General features: G+C 34.1%; 2 protein-coding genes across 2 annotated transcripts in view; one reads left to right on the top strand and one right to left on the bottom strand.

Annotated features, from left to right (window-relative positions):
• Positions 1-2,014, bottom strand: part of LOC108742139 — a 5,710-nt gene extending 3,696 nt beyond the window's left edge. Inside the window, exons 1-4 of the mRNA XM_025977411.1 lie at positions 1,670-2,014; positions 1,070-1,293; positions 459-648; positions 47-248 (exon numbers count right to left, since the gene is read on the bottom strand). Of these exons, the coding sequence (XP_025833196.1) occupies positions 47-248; positions 459-648; positions 1,070-1,293; positions 1,670-1,872 (819 nt within the window). The 5' untranslated portion in view covers positions 1,873-2,014. The remainder of the gene's footprint in view (positions 1-46; positions 249-458; positions 649-1,069; positions 1,294-1,669) is intronic.
• A 438-nt stretch (positions 2,015-2,452) lies between these two features.
• Positions 2,453-24,708, top strand: part of LOC108742138 — a 132,563-nt gene continuing 110,307 nt past the window's right edge. The window contains exons 1-10 of the mRNA XM_025977413.1: positions 2,453-2,562; positions 2,729-3,815; positions 4,653-5,043; positions 5,289-5,416; positions 5,479-5,502; positions 5,559-6,938; positions 7,571-7,649; positions 7,996-8,106; positions 17,476-17,700; positions 18,590-18,651. Of these exons, the coding sequence (XP_025833198.1) occupies positions 2,746-3,815; positions 4,653-5,043; positions 5,289-5,416; positions 5,479-5,502; positions 5,559-6,938; positions 7,571-7,649; positions 7,996-8,106; positions 17,476-17,700; positions 18,590-18,651 (3,470 nt within the window). The 5' untranslated portion in view covers positions 2,453-2,562; positions 2,729-2,745. The remainder of the gene's footprint in view (positions 2,563-2,728; positions 3,816-4,652; positions 5,044-5,288; positions 5,417-5,478; positions 5,503-5,558; positions 6,939-7,570; positions 7,650-7,995; positions 8,107-17,475; positions 17,701-18,589; positions 18,652-24,708) is intronic.

Here is a 24,708-nt window from a genome sequence, read left to right as displayed (position 1 = left end):
ATATATGTCTATGCAGTGTACAGTGTCATACATGGTAAGTACTCACAGTTTTTCCAGCAGAATCAATATCTAGCCCTTCACCCCCCATATGTAGACCTGATAAATGACGCAAAGCGAATGGTTGACGAAGGTCCCAAAAAAGTACAACATCATCCCAACCTCCAGTGATTAATTCATAATTTGATTGGGGATTAAAACAAGCAGCGAATACTCTTGAAGAGTGCCCATCCAAAACGGAATTGTTGTCGCTTTAACACGGAATTAATTAGCATTAATAAAAGTCAGATGAATATTACCTGAAGTAGTAATTGTGTAATTTTCGGAAAAAGGAATCAATATCAAAATATTTCGTCTTTTTTTTTAACTATATAAGTCCTGAAAAGTATTTTATATTTTTGAATTCTTTTTAAATTTTCAATATATCATTACTTCATATCGCTATACTGGGTAAAAAATACCTTCCACTTAATATTCTTTCTTGCACCTTTGATTCTTCATCATAGTAGTACATTTTTCCATTATCCCCACAAGTAATAAATTTTGGCAGTCGTGGATGGTATGTTATATTGTAAGTTTGCCTTTTTTCTCGTATTGTGTACGTACATTGATTGAAACTATAATTCCAACATTTCACTAGTCCATTTGCATCTAAAGATAAGTAACTTTTCGTGTTGATTGCAAACAAAACATTTTTAATCAAGATTAACATGATAAAGACCCGTTGCAATCTAACAATCTAACAATTAACGTTAAAAAACTAAGGTAGGTACTCGAAATAATTTTAATTCCTGTTTTCCAAATTTTTATCCAAACAACCCTCAACATGAGAAGTGGTATCTATTTAAATTAATTATTAAGAGCTTCCTAACAATAACTTGTATGCTAGGGTGCGTGAAAACGGACAAAAATTCCACCCTAAATCCACTACATTAAAGAAATACTTAAATGAAATTAAAAAAAAATCTAAAAACAAAGTGTGTTATAGAATATGGGGTTAGATATAAGGGTTTTGCATCAATTTCCATTCTTTTAAATTAATATTAAGTGCATAATTTTTATTTGAACTTACATGTGGCAGTAATGCAGTTAATAATAGGGTAATTTTTATTGACAGGCCTATGCTTCATGCAAGTGACTGGTGCTGAATTTTCGTTAGTTTCTTCATCAGTAAGCGTTGCAGTGCATTTGGAATTTGCTGTTGAAAATACACGTATTTTGCCATCGGTAAAACCGGCACACAAGTAGTCATACTCTTCAGTATATTTCACACAATAAGCCTCCTTTGTGGTTGTTCTAGTAAAGGCAACAGGAAAATTAAGATGTATAGTAATTTTGATTGCAATTTTATATTAATATGTAAAAGGGATGGAATGCTATGAGATACTTTTATAATGTATTTCGTCTTATATTGTTTTCATTAGCTTATTATTGAAATAAATTTTATAGTTCGAAAAGAATTTGTTTGATTAAATTAAAAGGAAAATTTTAATTTTTAAGAGAAATCCCTTATATCCTAATTTTAAAAATAAATATTTCATATTCGAAATTACTTTTTACCAAAATATTTACGGAGTTAGCTGTGGTGTATTCTACAATAACCTATAAAGCATTATTTTGACTTTTAAACTACATGTACACACTTTAAATGATTATAGTAAAATTTGCGTACATAGAAGAAAGCACTTTGATTTGACCAGTAAGTTCCAAGTCTTCTGTAGCTTGTAGGTTTCGTAACTGACCCTGTATATCATTAGGGTCTTTATTTCTAACAAACGTACTTGTCACGGAAAAATTTTGTGTTTGAGCTGGGAGTCTAGAAGCTGTGGGTCCTGCTTGAAGTTTCCTTTTTGGCTCTAAGTCCCACTCATCCATTATCTGATATTTTCAGTGTTTACATATTTTCAATAGTTTAATTAGTTGCTGTATAGTCATTTTATAGAATTTGTTGGAAAATTTTTAGAGAATTTTTTACATTATGAGTTTAATTTTGTAATTATTTGTACTTTGAATTTGAATTTTGAAATTTGTCGACAGTCAGTGCTGCCAATGACAGAAGATTTATTTGTTACCAACAAACATATTAAAATAGTGCTAATTAGATGTTGGGGAATGAAAAATTATTGCCTATTAATTTTGAAAAAAAGACTATAAGATTCAAAAATTTCTACTAAGTAATCATTGATAATTAAAAACATTGTTGGACTGGTATTTACTAAATGTAACAATGATTTCTCCTACCACATATCCATTATTCTGTTACAACAGGTGTGGATAATAGTAGTTATCTATAAAGTAAAAATGATGGACTAATACAAAGATACAAGGAATGTCTAATACTGTACAATTTTTTAATACTGTGGGTGCTTTTGTAGAAGTAAATGTTAGCGTTATAATATTTTTAGCTAAGAATTTTTATTGCTACAATTGTCAGCTCCTGCTTTTTGGCATTCTGTCACGTATTGTTTTGATGTTTTTGGAACTAAACCCGTCCGTTGATGGTGAACAAACAAAAATATTTGATAAAAGTTTTCGATGCAGAATCGTAATTCTAGTTTATAAAGGGTAAGTACCCTTTCATTGTTTGCTTGGAGTGAATTTGTTTAGAGTTATTTTTTCAGTTTTTGTTTGCTATAAATTTACCATTAACGTAAAGTTGTGTCATATGTTTTCATTACATAACCTGTAAAAAATAATTAACCTATTTTATTAAAAAATAACCATTTTCTAGATAAAAATTGCAAAAGAATGAAACGTGGAAAGCCCGTTCAGCAGATATATAGACCAGGAAGTGGCCCTTTACGTAGGACTGGTCAAATTTTAGAAGAATCTGAATCGGACACTAATGTCATTATCAATGCTAGAAATAACGCTGTAAAATCTTCAGTTAATCGCTCTAAATTAAAAAGTGAAAATAACTCACCTAGGGATCACAATTTGGATGTGGTGTCCGAAAAGCTAGGCGATATGGATATAAATGATAACTCAACTAACAAGCGTAAATCAAAGAAACCTGATCAAAGCTTTTATGTTCCTAAACCATTAGTCCAAGCTCGGGAAGGAAGTGTTAATAAATCTACAGAAAATTTGGCGTACTCTAATGTAGACCAATGTAGTGCAGAGAATAAAGAATTGAGTGGCAGTGTTGGTAGCAATTTAACATATTCAAATGGAATTATTGAGGGTTCAAGACCAAAACGATTTTCTAACAGAAGAAGATTAAGTATATCTTCAGACACACAAGATCGAAATTGGCGAGCTTCATCACCATCAAAAAAGGATTTCGAGTATCGTCGGGATAATAGAGACTTCAGAAGAGGTTCTGAACCTCGGAATATAACATCACGTAATTGGGATCGTGGTGCACGTGACTCACGAAGTGTGGATCCCACTTATAAGGGTTACCAATCAAACGAGAAAGTTCGTGCCAAACCTCCCAGTGGTCGAAGGCCAAGTGGTGTAAGCTTAGATTTGGCAAAATTAGATTCCTTACCACCACGACTTCAGAAAAAATTTTTGGAAGAAAATAAACTTTTGGGTTCTTACATTGGTACACAATCTGAAGGGACATGGGATGGTAATAGTCTCACATTTCAAGGTTCCCATAGGCCAAACATATCCCAAACTGCTTGTATGTCTGATAGAAATTATTCGTTGCCTAGCCATGCACATTTATCTCTGCAACAACAAAATGTACATAATCAATATCAGTTCTCAAATTCTCCGCAGTGCTACTACACGCTACCACATGGAATTCCAAGGGGTCGAGGCCGATTGCAACATGAATATGACCATTCTCATACAAATTACTATAATAAGTAAGTCTACAAAATTATTTATTGTTTGTTGAGGTATACAATTTTTGAAATTTCATATTTCAATGTTAGGAATGAAGTACTTACTGTTATTACTTTCAAGGAGTTTAATAGTATATATATGTTATTTCTATATTCATTATTATAAACTACTTTGTGTTGAAGTATGTTCACCTTATTGTCACTTAGACATTATTTCTTTAATATTGGTTTTATTTAATCGCTTTTTATTCATACTAATTAGGCATTCAATCAAATACATCCCATATTTACTTTTTGTAAAGCTTTTATTTTTGTACCTAGGTGAGTTTCTAAGATACAATTTTGATTATCTAGCTTTTCTGGAAGTTTGACTTTCTTTTTTGATTTCTCAAACTATTATTAGTGTGTCCATTTCGATAAAAATTAACATTTTAAATTGAATGTTACATAAAATACTACAATTATCATTCCATTTTTCATTGATGATATTGTAAAACATCAACAAAATGTTGGCCTTTCTTTATGTTGCTTATATCTTCTTAACTTTATTATCTATATTTCAAATACTTTTTTTGGTTTCCGCTTATTTACTTTTTTGTGTTATTTTATCTGTAGTTTATTAATGTTAGACCACTTTTTTTAATCTACACTCTTACGCTGCAAATATTTTTTCATTTGTTGTTTATATACTAGCACATATATTATTGTATAATGTGTTGTTAGGTTACTATTTTTATCTATAGCTGAAATATTTTTTACTTCTTTTTTTGATTTTGCATGACTACTTTTTGGTATTATCTTATCATGTGGTTTTCACAGCCAGCATATATTAATGAAATTGTAACATTTGTTTTTTAGGTGCAATACAGGAGATCCTTACTATTTAACAAGTCCTTTTAATTCTCGTCCTTCTACTCCCCCGTCTGTTGTTCCTGCGACTTACGGTAACGAGAATATGTCACATCATAGCAGTCGCCCTTCGACTCCCCTGTCTCTTTCCCATAACAATAACAACGGTGCAATAGCTGGTGCAGAGAGACAAGAAATCTGTGATAAAAGCCAAGAAGCCGGCGATTTCCAAGCCGCATCCGACACTGTTAATGAAGGCAATAATAAATCTAGGGATATGATGATCAGGGGTTTCAGAGACAGTTTGAAACAGCAGTTATCTCCCGTGTCGCCGCCTACACCACCTGAAAAACAAATTGGAATACCAAAAGAAACAGCTGTAACTGTGAACAAAGTCTTGGTAAGTAGAAAGTCATTTTTGTCATTTTGGTCAGGTATACTAGGACAGTACCCAAATAAGTATGCGTACTCTTAAGTTATTTGGAGGCAGTTATAATTTTTATTTTATAGTATTGCTCAGTGTATTACTTTTCATTTCGACTTTTATTATAAGACGGCAATTACAAGCAGCTTCGTCAGTTTTTATTTCCTTCATAATTAAAATTGCTGTTTCATTTGTTATTACTAATTTGTGGTGTGTATTAGGATTGGAGCGAGGAAGTTGAACTAGAAGCCCTCAGTGATGCGTTGACAAGAAGTTCATCTGTTACTAGTTTAATAGAAAATAGTACGGCAATTAGTAATCCACAGAATACAAGAAAACAGTCCAAAAAGTAAGTTCGTAATTTGTTGTTGTTTTTTTTAATACTAATTGGTCAATTTTATTTACTTTCAGGAAAACAAAAAAGCGAAAAAACAGGTAAGAGTTTTTTTCTTAAAATATATTTATTTCTGATATAAAATATATTTCTGTAGGAGTAAAAGTAGACAAAATGATAAAAACTCGGACTACCAACATACCCATTATTTAGAGCATGGTTACGATCAGTCTCGTAATTCCTCGTCAAGGGATCAACCTTTTAAGGTCCCGGAAGGTCGCGGGCGGCGTCGCCGTAATTCTCGAGACAGTAGCTACGATCGTAGAGGTTATAGGTCTCGAAGGACGAGTAGGGAACCTAGCTTTGAACGAAACATAAACGAGAATGAACCCCAAAACTGGCGAGAAGAGATAATTCGATGTCGGGCAGCATCTGAAAAAGATGATAGGATAAGAAGAGACTCGGAAAAAGATGAAAGAATTCGGAGAGATTCGGATCGAGACGATAAAATTCGAAGAGAATCAGAGAGGGACAATAGAGTACGAATTAATTCTGACAGGGATGACAGAATTAGAAGGGATTCGGAAAGGGACGAGAGACCAACAAGGGAATCAGAGAAAGAGTACGCAACGCGTAAAGATTCAGGAGGGGGAGGAAACTATATTCGGCGCAATTCTGAAAAAGAAGTGTTAAAGGAACCAGAAATGGGTTCAAAGAAAGGTGGATTACTTGTTTTACCACAGAAGGAAGCTGAAACGGTTTCCGGAATAGCTACAGAAAGACCTCATTACCCCGAAATGCAACGGAAACCTGTAAGCCCAGGCACACAACAACAAAAGTGCCTGTTCGACCCAAAAAATCCAAATAAACCTATCATTATAAATTCGAGTAGTTGCAGAGTTAGTGTGCCAGGATTCACAGACAATACTGAACCTCCACCAGAATTGAATCAGTACACGGATCAATTAGGCAATCAGAGACCTGTATGGTATAATGAAAATTCGGATAATTGGAAGTCGTGCCGTTTTCCTGGCCTGTTGAAGGAGGTTAAACAGGCCGACTTGGAACTTCAATACATAAATAATTCGGGTATGATCTTGGTCCATTGGGGCAATGTAATTAAATTACGCCGGTTCCTAATGGAAAGCTTGAAATATCTCTTGTGTAAAGACATAAAGTTTTGCCAGTCTGAAAATGTAGAACAACATTTATGGAAGATTCTCTATCACAACATAATCGAAACTATGCGAAAAGCAATTGCAAATGATGCACAGAATAAGGAACAGTATAAAGGTTTTTTATTGTGGATTATCGAAGAAGGAACAAACTATTTTGAATCATTGCTTGAACTCCTAGAACAGACGCACAATTTCAAATTGAGTGATCATTTAGGTAACAATAACAATACGACCCCTAAAGGATCTAAGTATGCAGGACTAGCCCTCATTTCTGCTCAGAAATTGTTTCTCTTTCTGGGGGATCTTGGAAGGTACAAGGAGGAAGTCAATGAAACGTCTAATTACGGAAAGTGCAGACAGTAAGTACTTCAATTAATATTTTANCATTATATATATATATAATGTTGGCCTGTGTGTTGGTCATTCAAATTTTTACTAAGAGTGTTTAGGTGCCCATAATCGTTGGGCTTCACAAACACATTCCGTATAAATACATATTTATGTCTTGGTCAGTTTCAATACGAATGTGTAATTATTACTTATGCTAAAGAACGACATAAACGTCTGTAAATCTCGATGACTAATAACCGTTTCTTGTTTCTCTTGTTCCACGCCGCGCTGCCACATTCAGTACCACAATCAGATATGCGTATGTATGATTTATTTTATGCACATCTTGGGTCACACTTTACAGTTAGGGGTACATGCGACGTAATTGTGCAGAATTCTTAGTAGTTTAATGCAAAGAAATCCGCCGCGGCCGAATTTCAGCCGTTGCGTTTGTGTTGCGTTTGTGTTGCGTTGTATTGCGTTGCATTGCGTGGCTTAAGACTTGCCACTTAACATTTAATCCACACCGATTACACTCATGCTTATCTATGGTTCTTAAGTAATAGAGAGAGGCGTAATGCACTGTTCTTCGAAAAATACTTTGTAAAATAAATTGTAGCGTGATAGGACGAGAAAGATTAAATTATAATTTTTGTTTCAGGTGGTACATTAAAGCATGCGAGCTTAATCCTAAAAATGGTAGACCCTATAATCAATTAGCTGTACTGGCTTTTTGTGCTGTAAGTACTAATCCCTTGTTTTTTAAACAGATGCTTTAATTTTCTTAGCACTTTTAAATAGATAGATAGTTAACACTTAAAGTATATATTTTATAGTTGATCTCATTTGCCTTTACTTGATTTGCTTTTTTAATGTGGAACAGGTTTATCAGATCTCAAAGTATTTTGTAATTAATAATTCCGTTTTTCTGGCTGAGGATTCTTGGTCGTAATGTTTCGTTTATTTGCGTTTATGAATCATCAATTTGTAATTGTAATTGTAATTGATTTATCATTTAATTTAGTTATTTTAAAGTGCATATAATTGCATCCTACCACTTTTAAAACTGCTTGTTTTATATTTCAGAGGCGAAAATTAGATGCCGTTTACTTTTACATGAGGAGCCTTATGTCCTCCAATCCCGTTCAGTCAGCTCGGGAGACGCTCATATCCCTTTTGGATGAAAATCGAAAAAAGGTAGGAATAAATAAAAAAAAATTTTATAAACATTTTTTTGCGTTGTGATATTGTGTTATAGAATATGGGGTTAGATATAAGGGTTTTGCATCAATTTCNTTGTGAATATGTCCTAATGAAACAGTTGAAAGTAACATACGTAAGTTGGGAAATAAATTTTAAAATAGCTACATTTTGCTTTAAATATATTATGTAAGTGCTTATAAAACTATTATTAGTATTTCACTTTCACGTGGGTAAAATGTGTACTTCAGCTTTAAACGTCATACCAAGGAGCTGTTTTACAAATTTTGGTAGACTTTAAGTACATATTTAATTGTTTTCGATTTTAAAAGCTACTGATTGTTTATTATAAATATTTTATGCACGTTTTACGGATTGCTACGTTTCTACAATAAAAAACCATCTAATAATTTCCACTTAAAATTAATATGTATATCGTAACTTTTAATTTTATGTATGTACTTACAATATGTAATATTTACTAATTAATTTTTTCTTTATTTATGCAAATCTGTACTCAAAGGAGGTATAAAATATTTTATTTATATTTAACGTACTAAAATGCTAACTTCTCTTTAACATGAACATTCCCGTGAGAGAATTCGTTTACAAATTTGAATTTAAAGATTATTTAAGAGAAACCAACAATGGGAAAGTTACATTCGTTATAATTTTTCCAAAAATAATGACTTTTTCGTAATTTTAATCAAATACAGGCCTTACTCTAGCATGTAATGAATCAGAGATGTGATTATAATAGTAATTTTTCGCAATGTCTCTTTACTAACTACCTCTATTTTATACCTTTTTTTTATCAAGTATCAATTTCATCCGCTTATACCAACATAATATTGTTATGTACTCGGTGCATTCTGCCTACCTTGGGTACAGCTGGTTGCCTACTATAATTGCACCATTTTCAATCCAGTAGGATAAATAATCACGTCCCTGATTTTAACTATGTTCTCATCATCCTAAGGAATTGCAATTTATTACATAGTAATCACTTTAACGTTTAGTTTACTCTACCGCAAGGTGGTACTTAACCACCTTCTGGTCATTCCACATAGGGATCATGGCAGTTTCTTTTAAAGGCATTTTTGTCTTTTCCATATTAAATGTATAAATTATTAAAGAGAATATAATGTGTTTTCAATCCGTTTTAACAATATTATTCGTAAAGATAATAAAATAATGTTCTTTGAACCATTTGTATTCTCAGAATAAGCAAACGTTTTTGTAATCGCATTTTTGATAATACAGCATTAGGATTTGGACTAACAGTAGTTTCGATTAATTTTAACGAAATAAATCAAACTAAAGAGTTTAAAGAATGTTTGGTAGTTCAATTGGTAATTTTTGATTGGTGCTGTCAACAGCTTGTCTACTTTATTCAGAAAACTAGTCAAAATTGATTGATGACTGAATGGGATGTAAGGGTCCGAAATTGAGACGGTTGGTAACTTTGACTAAAAATACAACAAAAAGTAAAGATAAGGGCATATAATACAAAGGTATTGAGCTGAACATTATATATATATATAATGTTGGCCTGTGTGTTGGTCATTCAAATTTTTACTAAGAGTGTTTAGGTGCCCATAATCGTTGGGCTTCACAAACACATTCCGTATAAATACATATTTATGTCTTGGTCAGTTTCAATACGAATGTGTAATTATTACTTATGCTAAAGAACGACATAAACGTCTGTAAATCTCGATGACTAATAACCGTTTCTTGTTTCTCTTGTTCCACGCCGCGCTGCCACATTCAGTACCACAATCAGATATGCGTATGTATGATTTATTTTATGCACATCTTGGGTCACACTTTACAGTTAGGGGTACATGCGACGTAATTGTGCAGAATTCTTAGTAGTTTAATGCAAAGAAATCCGCCGCGGCCGAATTTCAGCCGTTGCGTTTGTGTTGCGTTTGTGTTGCGTTGTATTGCGTTGCATTGCGTGGCTTAAGACTTGCCACTTAACATTTAATCCACACCGATTACACTCATGCTTATCTATGGTTCTTAAGTAATAGAGAGAGGCGTAATGCACTGTTCTTCGAAAAATACTTTGTAAAATAAATTGTAGCGTGATAGGACGAGAAAGATTAAATTATAATTTTAAATTTAAATTTTATGTTNTAAATTTGTGGATTGTAAGAAGGCTTTTAAACGCTATCTAGTAAAGTAAAATAAAGTAAACTGAAATTACAAAGAAATGTCGCGGTCGCCTGCTAATTAATAAAACATATATTTTTTTATTAATAATAACTTGTTCTTCCCCCTGCCTCCGGCCATTTTTGTTGCTCCACTATGACGTAGCGTTGACCATCATTCTTTTCTAATTGTTGCAGTTGTCGGCCATCATTCTTTTTCAATTGTTGTCGCATTGTCACTGATGTCGACCATTATGTTTTTTTAATAGAGTATAGTAATCAATGATTAAAATTTAAATAGGTATGCAACACATCGTACACTTCAGCATAAGAAATTGCTGCTACTAACTGCGTAATACTACTTTGCCCTGTGCTGACAGCACTCATAATTTCTTTTATATATAATCAGTGAAAATGCTCATAATTTTTACCTTTTAAACTTGGAAAACATCGTTTTGGTTTGAATTAATTATACTTAAATGTGAGCTATAAAATTACAGTTTTGAACATGTTGTCTTTTTTTTTGTATCCTTCGGTTTTAATTGTATTTTACAAAACGGCTAATGGATCATTCAACTTAAGAAAATTGCGTATTTCTTTTATATTTCCTTTGGAAACTTGAGGCAGGTTAATTACTTACTTACAGGACGTAGCCAGGGGTACGTCAGGGAAACCTGAGTTTGTTCTGGAAAATTTTGAGCCTGTCGTAGGCCTAGCCTGAACTTAAGAAGGATTTAGAAATTGTATCTTACACAAACTGGCTACGGCCCTGAATGCTTATAATATAATGTTACGTATAACAACAGTGCATTCGTCTTATTAGTCTGACCATAAATAGGCTCTGCTTGCCGGTTTTGCCGTTGCTATCAAGAGAAATGATGAATGAAAAGTGTTTTATGTATTTAGAAATTCATCAATATCGTTGGCTAGGAAAATGGCCACGGCGACCGTTATTATTGTATAAAGCAAGCTGTAATATATTATAGCCTGATCGTATGCCATTTAAAGATATTCCTTTCATTAGTAGTGTGTTTATAAAAGAGGGGGTCTATATGTTAGATTAAGAAGTTTGAAAAATTCCACATAATACGTTGCCATTGCATTGTATGCACATATGTATACGAATATGAAGATATGTACATCTTTTCATAATTAGTTATATATACGTACATATATACAGAAGGGGTGTTATGTAAAAATAAAATTGCACAGAAGGGTGGTAAACAAATATGGTTTTTATTTTACAAGAACTGTACTTATTTTTAGTTATTCCAGATTGGCTTTTCTTAGTGTGTAATTAACATAGAAAAAATGCCAATCTTATTAATGTGAAAATTGATGTAGATATCACAACAATCTTTTCTTTAGAAAGTAGCAAAACTAATTAAGTTTTTTTTTATTCTTGTTCGAAAAGTCTTTCAATGCATACAGGGTAGTCCATTAAGCGCCTTGCTCTCTAGCGGTCTTGCCATTGAAATTAGAAGAATATGTTTCCAATAAAAAATGTTCCTGGTCAAAGGAACCAATCTGCGGAAAATAATTTCAGAGATGGCGGACTTCCGGATATACATCTGCTGCCTTATTTTTAATGTAACATCTTGTATATTATTACATTTTTGAATTCAACATCGATTTTAGTGTCCAGTTTGTTAAGTATAGTTTTTGCCTGCGCGGTATCTTTTTGGAGTTATTTAGTAATTTTTGGAAAATTTGACGTTTGTAGTACAAAAATTTTAATATCTCAGCAATTATACTTGATAAAAAGATGCGGCTGTCGTTGTTGAAAAGAGCATGAAACGCACTTGGCTTTCCATCTAAAAATTTCTTTCAAAGCACCTTATATCGTTACACTAGTAATGTTCAAATTTTAAATGTTTCAAACATTTTCAAATGGGAAACCATGTTCATTTTGACGGATGCAAAATTAAATCCTCTTTCGATTTTATTAAGGCGTATTAGTGTATACGGTTTTCAAAATAATTATTCTGTAATGTGTAGAGAAAACGGATAGATCCTAGGCGGCATGGATCTATAGCTGAAAATACATTCTGTCATGTTTATTTGAATTATTGATAAAATTATTTAAACTCAACATAACACAAGCAATTAATGTAATAAAAATTTTCCGTGACTTCACGAGCTGAATTTTCTCAAAATGGTGAATAAAACTTCGATATAAACAATACAATATGAACAATCTTTATTTACAATGAATTATTAAATGAAAATGAACAAGAACAACAACGGTACATATTTAATAATTTATTGTGAATAAAGTTTGTTGCCAGTATTGTTTTTTTCCAAGTTTTATTCACTTCAGCAATAAACCATCTTGAGAAAATTCAGCTCGTGAAGTCTCGGCAATTTTTTATGACATTAATTGTTTGTGTTGTGGTGAGTTTAAGTAATTTTATCAATAATTCGAATAAACATTTTCGGCTATATGCTGCCTACGATTTATCCGTTTTCTCTGCAAATTACAGAATAATTAACAAATCGCAATTAGTTTGAAAACCGTCAAGCTTAGACCCTAATATGCCTTAATAAAATCGAAAGAGAATTTTATTTTGTATCCGACGATGTCCAAATGAACATAGCTTCCCTTTCGAAAAAAATGAGTTATTGATGTTAATGTGCTTGGAAAGAAATTTTTAGATGTAAAGCCAGGTGCATTTCATTATCTTTTCAACAGAGACAGCCGCATCGTTTTATCGAGTATAATTAATGAGATATTAAATTTTTTTTAGAAATTACTAAATAATTCCAAAAAGATACCGCGTAGACAAACACTATGCTTAACAAACTGGACATTAAAATCGATGCTGAATTCAAAAATGTTATAATATACTGGGTGTTCGATATAAAATAAAGCAGCTAATAGAGGCAATGATGCCCAGCCACATGGAGAGCACAGGTAAGAAAACAACAGCTGAGCACATCAAACGCCGCCGGGACTCTAGCGGACTCTGAAATTATTTTCCGTAGACGAACCATTTGACCAGGGACATTTTTTATTGGAAACATTTTCTTCCAATTCAATGGCAAGACTGATAGAGAGCAAAGCGCTCGTAATGGACTACCGAGTATATTAATGTTCGTAATTAAATATAGTTTTAATGAGGAATTCTAAGTTCTAAAGTTGCTAAATCATTTTTTCTAGCTCTAAATGCTTCCAAATATATGACGTAATTAGTTCGAATTATTATCAGTATTTGAACACATATTTTTAATTATTTATCAACGTTTATGTAAGATACGAAAGCAATTTAACATTCAGAAATTAATTGGACTAGCGGTGGTTCATTAGCGTACGGGCATAAGTTTAGTATAACAGGTTTCCTAAATTAATTAGAGTTGGTAGCTAGAAGCGTGTTTGTATGCTTGTGTTATCAGTCTCGTATTTATGTAATTTAAACTAGTTTCCGTTTGCTAAAAAAAAAACAATCCTCGCAGTCTGCAAGCTATTTGTGTGAAACCATTTTTTTGATATGCGTGCCACTCTTGTGGAGATTTATTATAAGCCTAATCAGATTTATGAGAGCAAGCGGAATGACGAATAAAAAAACTAAAAAGGGTAAACGATATTTGTTGCAATTAATCATGGGGATTATAACTAGTTTGCTCACATTCGAAAATGTTGACTTTTTAACTCTGACATATCCGAAGGAAGATTTATCAATGTTGTACAAATATTTGTTTTCAGATACTGATACTTATACAGGTAAGGCAAAGCGTTAATAGAACATAGATATATTACATGTGCTTTATTTAAACTGCTAACGTAGTTTACATTTTCTACATTGCATTATGTATATTTCTATATTTGCCGTGCATATCCAAACTTCTCTTAGAATTCCATCAAGCTGGTTTGCCGCCTTCGTCTTTGCCATTGTTGTTATTCGTATTGTAATAATTTCTATTGTCACTTCCTTTTCACTGTATCTTTATTCTTTCCTCGATTCCCCCCCTTTTTTCACCTCTTACCATCCTTTCTATTCCTCGTCCCGTATCCATACTTCCCTATCTATTATGATTTTCTTGTATCCAACTTTAACCGTCTTATCCATATTTTTTCCTTTCCTCTTTTACCATTTGTCTTCCACAGTCATTTCATCTTTAGGTTTAGACCATTGCTTAGCATTCGGGAGGACGCCGGTTCGATTCCGGGTCCGCCTGCCTTGGTCCAAGTTTTTCTGTGGTTTCCTTGGATCACTTAGGCATATGCTGGGAAAATAATATTCCACAGATAATCTTTCATTCTCTTCTGTCTTCATTTCGTCCGTCTCAACTTTCTCACCCGAACCACCACCCATTCCCACGATTCCTGAAAGCAGGTTGAAGAGGGCCTTCCGTCCTACCTTCCGGCGTAGTCCGGAGGGACTGTTCTCCCACCAGCATTACTGACTGGTGGGAATGAAACACCCAAAAGTTTTTTTTTCATCTTTTCCTATTCCATTCTAAAAATCTTTAGGTTTTCCTTTTTTTCCTTCCCTTCTTTGCTTTTCCAGTTCCAGTTGAAATCTCCTTATTCTTGTTGTTCCTCTATTTGTTCCGCCACATGTCTCCAGCTCTTTAGTGCCATTTCCTTTACTTCTACTTTCTAGTTATTATTGTCACTGCGTGATTTCTAACTATTTATTTTTTGATAACTCAGCGAGATTCTATTCCGCGCGTTCAAACGCGCGCCATCAGTTCCATGTGAAATGGCATTTGTTTTTTTCCATCCTATTCTTATGTATGTGCTTTTACCTTTAAAGTAATGGTAGTATAAGTTGAAATACGTACACATCTCGTAAAAACATTTTCCAGTTGGAATTATAAACGAAACGGATTTTGTATAGAAAGTGACATCTTCTTAATTGCTTTCTTTGTTATTATTAATAACGCATCTTCACAATCATTTCTATGCAACAACGTTTATGATGTTGTAAAGACCATGGATTGCCCATTTTCCGAGGTTGTTTATTGATTTGCAAAAATTTCGTAGCCGGTACACCAGCTAAATACCGCTTGCTAATGACTTCTATCTTTGGTAGTGGTGATCAGACGAAATTAGAAAAAGTTAGGTACAAGACCATATTTACTAATGTTTTATACATACATAAAAGCTCGGCTTCCCGTATCAATAAGTTGTTGGGCAAAATGGTTCGCGAGAAGTTTCCAGTAGAGATCATTTTTAATTACCGAAAGGAAATTATGGCACTTAATTAATCATTTATGATTATGCGAAGCATACACGTAATTTAGAAATGATTACTAATTACTATTTAGAAGAATTGAAAGCAGTAGTTATGCTGAATTTCGTGTTGATATCAGTATTGCTGTATTTATATTTGATGGTTAAATTGATATGAGAATATTGGATGAATTTATAGTGCGTTAAAAGTATGTAAGTTGTATGCGGAAGGGAAGGGGTGATTGATAGGTGTTAAAACATCATGAGATACATTTTGCGTAAATTGTACTTTAGCTGGCTAAAAGGAGGTTAAAATGAGCCTACTCCCCAACTCTCGGGTGTAGTCTGGAGAAACTGCTCGTTCACTAGTAGTTGGTGAGAATGAAACACCCAAGGCTTTTTTGGTTCGAATTTAAGTTATCGATGTAATAGAATAATAGGTACTGTCCATTTCAACTTGTAAGAATTGTGACCTTGAAGAAATCTGCGCGAAGATAGAAAGAATACACACTAGGTGTGAGCAAGACAGAAATAGTTGGAACAAGCTTGAACGAGCAGAGCTCTCGATGGGCGGTTTTAGAAGATCGACTATAAATGTACAGTACTAGACGAAAATGTTTAGCAATTTCTTAAAACAGAAACGTATATAAATTAACAANAGAACGTCAAAAGACTCAAACCAAGACAGAGCTCAGGAATGGACAGAATTCCATTAAACAGAATATGCAATCTTTTCCAGGCCTATATATCATTACCTTATATTTCAAAAATGTCAAAAGAAGCGGTAATAGTCCCCACATCGATAGGGGAAAAGGATCCTAGACAAGTCCAAAATCAACGGCCAATAAGTCTGCTAAACGGGCTAGCAAAAATATTCGAGAAAACCATAAAGGAAGTGCTAGAGGTATTTAATGCAGAGAACGAAATCAATTTAACAAATCAATTCGGATTTCAGAAAAAAACAGCAGCCATTCAACAAGCGCCAGTGCTAGTCAGCACGATTAAGAAGAACCTTGAACCAAGAAAGAAAACGATGGTAGCCTACGACAGGGTATGGCGAAATGGCTTATTACGTAAGATGTATACAATAAGTACAATTGTCCGGTATGGATCCTCTAGCTAATTAAGTCTTGGCTGACGGACCGCACCTTCAAAGTGAAAATAAAAGAAAAGATGTCAGGTAAAAAGAAACGAAAGAAGGTCTCTCTCAAGGTTTCCCGCTGTCACCGCTGCTCTTCAATATATACATAAATGACATCCCAAAGTTCGAAAAGGACATAACCATATACTCTCTCACATTCTCCAATTCGCAGATAACAAGGAAACAAAATGGAAAGGAATTTACAACAAATATCACGGTATGCTAAGCAATGGAAAATAAAGCTAAGCAAGAAAAAAATCATATGCTTCCACAATAAGATCCCAGCAAGAAGCTACCTGAAACACAACGATAAACAAATTAAAATCAGGAACCAAATAACATATAAGGTAAACAATCGATAGGAATCTTAACTTCGCGGCACTAATTCAAAAACGAATCGGATCTCTATATGCAGTCACAAAACACAATAGACAACTGAGCATCAAAAACCGGAAACGACTAATCCAAACTGTTCTGCTTCCAATGGTATTCTATCGGCAAGAAGTGTGGATAAAAGGAGCAGAGGAAACCAAGACAAGGGCGAATGTAATTAGTAGAAGCAAACTATTTTTTATATTTTGTAATATAATAAATACAGTGGTTGATTATGACCAGGATTGTTAAAAATTGGAACGACTTCTTAAAATGACATGTAGACCCCTCTGTTATCACAATGAATTCTTTTGTATTATTTATAGTATTATTTCGCTAGTATTATATACAATTATTTTAGCAGCACGATATTTGGCAATCAAATGATGGTGAAGGTTTGTTGCCTTGGATGTTTTTGCACGGCTCGCTTTAGTCTTTTTTTATATTAGTTGATATGATTTATCTATACATGTAGTAGACGATTTTACAACATCATTAATTGTTTTGTGTTTAATCAGTATGAGCAAGGGGAAAAGAAAAGGCGGGAAGAAAGACTGGAGAGGGCACGACAGCACATGAAGGACAAAGAATCGGAGAGCTCAAGTCATTCGAGTTCCCTGAGGAAGGAGATTTGGATAAGACCGGATGGTGGACGTCGTGTTCATCGGACAACGTCAGCTGTACAAGATCCGAAACCACTTGACTCGGAAGAAGAAGACCTGGCTTCGTTAAGTAGTGTGGAGGTACGTAAAACTTATGATTCTTCATCATAAAGTCGTCAGTCCTAAGACTGGTTGGACACGCAGCTACACTCTTTCCTATCCTGAGCTAATCTTCGCATTTCCCTAAAACTAGAACATACCACATTCTTAACTATTTGCGAACAGTAATCTAATCTATGTCTACCTCTACCCCTTTTAACTCTCGTTTCTGCCTCTAATATGTCTTTGATTAGACCTTCATGCCTGAGAAGGTGTCCTACCAACCTATCTCGCCTATTTTTTATTGACTTCCATAGAGTCCTCTGTTTTCCTATTCTTTCTAACACCTCTTCATTTCTCACTTTCTCTATCCACGGTATCCTCTTCATTCGCTTGTAACAAAACATTTCGAACGCTTCTAACCTTTTCTTTTCCGTTGCGTCTACTGTTCATGTTTCGCACCCGTACAGTGCCGCGCTTCAAACATACACCTTTAACAATCTTTTTCGAATTAATAAATTAACCGTTCGCGAGCATAGAAGTGACTTTTTTTTATTGAAGGCGACACGACCCTGCGCTGTCCTCTGTTTTATATTCCTACTACTCCTTCCGTCCTGATTTATCTGACTTCCTAGATACCGAAAATCAGCCACTTCTTCTAATTTTTATTTTCTCTCTTGTATAGCAGTATTTTTGTTTTACTTTATTTAACTATACCCGTTGTTATTTGGAATTTGAGAGATGTTGTCATTAATATACAATCTTGGTACGGAGGATAATAGTCGATTTTATTGATAGTTGTACTATTATAGTGAAGCGTGATGGTAATGCGTACATGTATTATAATAATAATATAAGAAGAAAATGAACGAGGAATACAGGAAGTGAAAATAGTATGATGCAGTGTATAACGGCCGATTTTTGTCCACAGGTGAACAAAAGGTTCGTAACCAGCTACCTCCACGTCCACGGCAAGCTCATTAACAAGATCGGGTAAGTGTAACGCAATTTGCATCTTTATCTCGAACTAATAAAGGCGGCCATCGGCGAATTGTATTATGATTGATGGTCGACGCTTGTCAGACGGGACAGTTATAATAAACGGACCCGAGGGTAGCGGGGTTTATTTTAGTCCGTGCGATTGTACGTGATAATAATGACGTTAATCTACATTGTACGTCGCGTACGATTGCTTCAGTAATTTTCTTGGTATTTTAAATGTGTAGCAAACTTTTTCGTACTATAAAAGGTGTACATACCTTATGCCTACTTAGTACTTATGCAGGGTATAAGTAGCAAGCTTTGGAGGGTGTTAACTAATAAAGTATATATCAACAGCTTACTATACTGCGTTACTACACATAATAATCTTTAGACGCTTAATTTAACGATTAATTCACATTGTTCATTGCTGATAGTATGCACTATTTTGCACTGACTTATGACATTGATACATTGACCTACTTCTAATGATTTCGACTGCCTGCATATATACGTAATGCAAGCCTACAACTTTAATGGAGCAAAGAACCATCCTAGACTGGCTGTAAACATAAACATCGCCAATCACGCTTAATTTATTATTGAATAGGGCATTGCAATGTCTCATTTTTCTGCGTGATCCTACCAGGGCCGAACTTGTCCTTGCCTGTACTTACAAATACGTTTTTCTCGAAAACGGTGGACTCTCGGACTACTAAACATTTACTTGAGTATTTTTTATTTTATCATCTCCTGCACTGCCCTATCATCTCCTGCATACTTGCTACTTATTTCAGAAACACTCTGTAAGTATATATTCTAATCGTATTAAATAACAAGAAAAACAGGAATAACTACATTAAAGAAAACTAAAAAAATTGACGTTTAGGAAGTCAGTATTCCAAATTAATCTTCATCTTCGTGTCCTCTCTTCGGCCGAGGTTGGCAATCATTATGGCTTTGATTTTGGAGGCAACTTTTCTGAACTGCTCGTTTGATATGCATCCATACCATTCCTTTACCTTGCGAAGGCATGATATTCTTCTTCTTCCTATACGTCTCTTACTCTGAATTTTTCTTTCTTCGCGTATAATGTATAATTGTAGGTTTTTTAAGTTTTAAGTTTCTTTTCTCTTGTTAATTTTTCTCATGCCTTCCTTGTTTCTTAGTGTTCGTTCCATGATATTCTGTGGATTTTCCTGTATATCCACAGTTCTGTTTTATGACATAGATGAAATTTGCTTCCCTTTCTCGCTGTGGATATTTTATTATTCAAGTGATTTGCGTAAAGTCGAGTGCGTCTTACATTTTTATTAAAGCAGTCATTCTATTGGAAAATATTGATTTCCGACGGCTCTTGAGTGTGCAGATAGGGACTGTAATCGTTGTACAAATGACGCGGAGGGTAATAAATCATACCCTGAGTGGCGCATATTTGCCTGCTTAACAGTAGGAGTTCTAGAATTCGATTTTAGTATATCTGTATAGACAGCTGATCAGTAATACAGAATATAGACGATGTGAATTAGTGAATACAGAGTGACATAAATGCAGTGAATAGTGCATAAGCATTATAAGTATCGTGTGATATAAATAAGTAGTAGTAGGACTAGAAAACTCGTTATATAATTATTTATTTATTCATAAAAATCTGAGTTGGTACTCAAGGAGCGGGTGGACCGTGGATCCTCAAAATTGAGACACTCACATGTTTGAGATGCTATTCACATTTTTACTCAAAAACATATAAAAAGGAATCGTGACGCTGTCCATGCAACTAAAACTACAGGGGTGTTTTGAGTAAAATCATCGAGTGAGACTTACGCGAGGCATTGAGAATATGTGAATTTATTAAAAGTTTTGGATTTACTTTAAAATTGTTTATTATTTGCTTTATATTGGAGTGAAGATATCGATAAAATAACTATAGGTACTTTGTCGTGTTATACTTGAATTTGTATATAGTATATACAACTGTTAGTTTGTTTTCAAAGTCGAGTATTTTTCATTTTTTGAATTACAAACAAATTGAAACTGTAGAATTTGACATTATCGTATTTCTGAAGTTGAACTTTACGCGCGCTCGTCGGTCGGTTATCAAATGATACAGTATGCGGTAATAAGGACAACAACCGGTGAGTGCGCTTCGCCGCACCGGCCGCTCATTCCGACCGCCTATGGGAAAATACGAGGTACATGTCACGAACATATTACTCAGACAGGAGTATAATAATTGAGCGACAGTGTTCAAATGTTTTCATAATTTGTACACTTTTCCGGGTTACCATTGGGGCATTAATTGAGGCGGAAATTAAAGGTAACTGTACGTACGTGCACAAAGCGGAAGTTTTATGAAACGATAAGACTTGGAACTTAAAGTTAAAAGGAGATATACTAAAATAAATATTCTTATGCAGTTGTTGGTGAAAAAGTAGAAAAATAATATGGAAACATTAATCTTTGAAAAATAACCCAATAAGGATGTTTGTACTTATACAGGGTGTAACAGAAACGCGTGTCGAGCTCTGGGGATGTAAATTAGCTGCAATAAACAATTTCATGGTGAGTTCAAGAGCGTGGTTAAAGCCCAAAAAAAAATCACACTAATTTATAATCTGTACTGCGCGTGAATTGGTAACATAGGTGTCTCCAAATAGTGTACTGCAATAAAAACTTTGCACTCACATCGATGAAAAATGTAAACATTGCCGATTATCGAAAGTTTCATCATAAGGTCATCAGTCCTGAGACTGGTTGGACACGTACCTCCACTCTTTCCTATCCTGAGCTAAACTTCGCATTTATCTAAAACTAGAACAAGCCACATCCTTAACTATTTGCGAACAGTTATCTAATCTAGGTCTACCTCTACCCCTCCTAACTCCTGTTTCTGCCTCTAATATATCTCTGACTAGACCTTCATGCCTGAGAAGGTGTCCTACCAACCTATCTCGCCTATTTTTTATTGACTTCCATAGAGTCCTCTGTTCTCCTATTCTTTCCAATACTTCTTCATTTCTAACCTTTTCTACCCACGATATCCTCATCATCCGCCTATAACACCACATTTCGAACGCTTCTAACCTTTTCTATTCCGCTGCTCCTACTGTCCATGTTTCGCACCCGTACACACCTTTAACAACCTTTTTGGAATTTCTAAATTAACAGTTTGCGAGCATAGAAGTGACTTCTTTTTATTAAAGGCGACACGACCCAGCGCTATCCTCTGCTTTATATCCCTACTACTCCTTCCATCCTCACTTATCTGACTTCCTGGGTATCTAAAATCAGCCACTTCTTCTAATTTTTCGTCTCCTATCTTTATATTCGCTCTTTTCCTACTTTTTCTTACCTTGCATATCAGTATTTTAGTTTTACTTTTATTTATTTTCATGCAGTACTGATCTGTCAGTACCGCTTCCATTTTATTTAAAACTATCTCTAGGTCCTCCTTGATAGATCGAAAGTTTATGACAAACTGAAAATTTAGTACTACACATAATGTTTAGACTAAATAAATTAAATTAGTACATTACACGCAGCATTGTGTAAATGTGAGAACACAAAAGAAAGATAATGTAAGTTACCTAAACATTTCCACACCGTTATTGAGGTATTGTTAAGTTGCGTGTTGCCGGTAAATGTCCAGATGATCGAAAGGAGGTCTCCCCCACCACTTCACCATAAAAAGTTTGTGGCAGTCTCACTCCTATAAACAGTTATGGGGGTTCAAAGTTAATAAATATGCCAATTTTTATACATTTCTAGGCATGTAAATATTTGTATAGTCATTCTTAAACAATATTCAAAGGTAAAACTAAAGAAAAATACATAAAAATATTGAGAAAGTTATAAAAAACATTATTTAAATAGCTTTATCTCTTCGGGGGTGGGGGCCATCATCTAGACATATGAATTCAAAAATTTTATACCACACAGTTACCGAAAACAGCCCCTCAAATCGTAAAAATTCAAAATTCTGTTCCGCGTGAAGCAAGTTTGTCTGTCAACAACACCCTATAAAAAAAAGGCCATGTAGCACTTTTCTTTGGAGACCACCTACACTACTCGTAACTGAAAATCAGTTTCAAGGAAGGCTTGCACTCGTTACAAATGATAAGGATGCTGCAACTGCGCTTTTAAAGATTTGCCCATGTTCCCTGCTATTTCACGAATATTATTTTGGCGATTGTCTTCTTTGAAAGCAAAAATTTCGTCCCTATAGCGGTGATTTGGTTCAAACCTCGAAATAGGTATCATGTCATATTATTGTAACAACAACTGTTCTACAGTGACATACTGACCTACACTGACGATTGATACTGTATTGCTGAATTAGTTTATTGGACTGCATATCGATTGCTTCACAAGGTTTAAACGTTAAAGTATCAACGAGTACTAGAGGTTGGCTGTTAAAATGAATCACACTTCATTTAATTTAACAAATAAATAATACATTAACAAAACATACGAAGTAAACACTATGCTGATGCTGGTAATGACCGGCCGATTGAGTACAACGTTGCGGATCGTATTTCTCTAGCAGGGCCGGAATAAAATTTACTTGTATTTTCAAGTTTTTTTCGAAAATGGTGAAGTTTCGAACATCCAAACATTTACTTAATGTTCATGTTTTATAATACTCTATCACCTCCTGCTAGCTCGGCACTTATTTCTGTTACACCCTGTATTAAAAAAAAATAGGTAAACTAGAGAACACTTTAAAATCGAACAATCATATGTACAATAACCATTAAAAACTTTAATTTATATTGTCTTTATAGTAAACACTAGGGTTGCCACCTTTTCAGGCTTTACATAAAGTATTTCTCGACTAAAAGGTTAAAAAAAAAGTACTCAGCATAAAAATAAAGTATTTTATTTTTTGTTTTTAAAAACGTATTTTTTGTTACACCTAGCAGCCAGTAACAAATTGCTGTCGCTCTTAAATACATTAATAGCCTCTAAACATGGCAAACAAAGATTTAAGTAAGCTAAAAGTTCATTTTTAATTAGTTTTAATGAAGCTTTATTCCTGTCGTCCCGCCACTTTGCATTCATAACAGAGAATACTCTTTCTGTAAATGCTGAAGTAGCCGGAACGGACTACACTACTTTGAACAGATTTGGGAAATCAGGTTGTTCCGTAAATATGGCTTGCCATTTTTCTGTGCAATATTATTGACATAAAAATACTCTAAATTTCGAATAACCGCTTACAAAATTACGATGTTTACTTAAGGCCTTAAATAAATTATTTTTGCGTACTTTATGTGTCTTGTAAAGTATAACGTACGCACAGTCGAAATAGAGTACAATGCTTTATAATAAAGTACGGGTGGCAACCCTAGTAAACACTGAAAAAGCCTCAGATAAAAGGACGAAATGTTGGGATTTATTGTAAATAAATAAATAAATAGCTTTATTACCGAAAATAGTTGAGATTGGTTGCTTTCTTTTAAAAAAAAAGCTCAAGCACACCAACCTTACGAAAAAAAAAACAGGAAAAGCGATTATGAAAATCGGTTTAGTGGTTTGCGAGAAAATGAAATTTTCTAGTGCCCAGTACGTCAATTTAGAAGCGAAGATTAATAAATTGAGTTAATGCAAGAAGTTTCAGTTACTGTACGCGTTATTCCAATTTCATACCGGCAAAATTGCTCTCTAAGAATGTCAGTATCGCTGATTACCTAGTGTATAATTACGGCAAAATAACTATGGTAGAACAGCTTTGTAACTGTCATCAGTTTTGTCCCAGACGATAAGTTATGATTCGTGTGTAATGAGTAAGTGTCAAGCAGTTTCTTCATCCTTTATTGCACTTGTTTTGTGTCTAATATGTTGAGGTTGTTGTTGTTGTTCTTCTTCTTCTTGAACAATGCTCTCGGCTGAAAAATAGAATATATCCACGTTTCGAATGTATCCAAAAGGGATATAAAACGTAAATTGTTGTCGACGTTTCCTTTCAAATGTTACCTGTCACTAATTTATCTCATCTTGTGATTTAGTGATAGTTAATTGTTGCGTGAAAATTCGAAGAGGATACATTCAAACACATCACTTTAACCG

Source organism: Agrilus planipennis, unplaced genomic scaffold (genome assembly GCF_000699045.2).
Source record: "Agrilus planipennis isolate EAB-ADULT unplaced genomic scaffold, Apla_2.0 scaffold325, whole genome shotgun sequence".
NCBI lineage: Eukaryota > Metazoa > Arthropoda > Insecta > Coleoptera > Buprestidae > Agrilus > Agrilus planipennis.
This window is presented reverse-complemented; position numbering and strand designations above follow the sequence as displayed.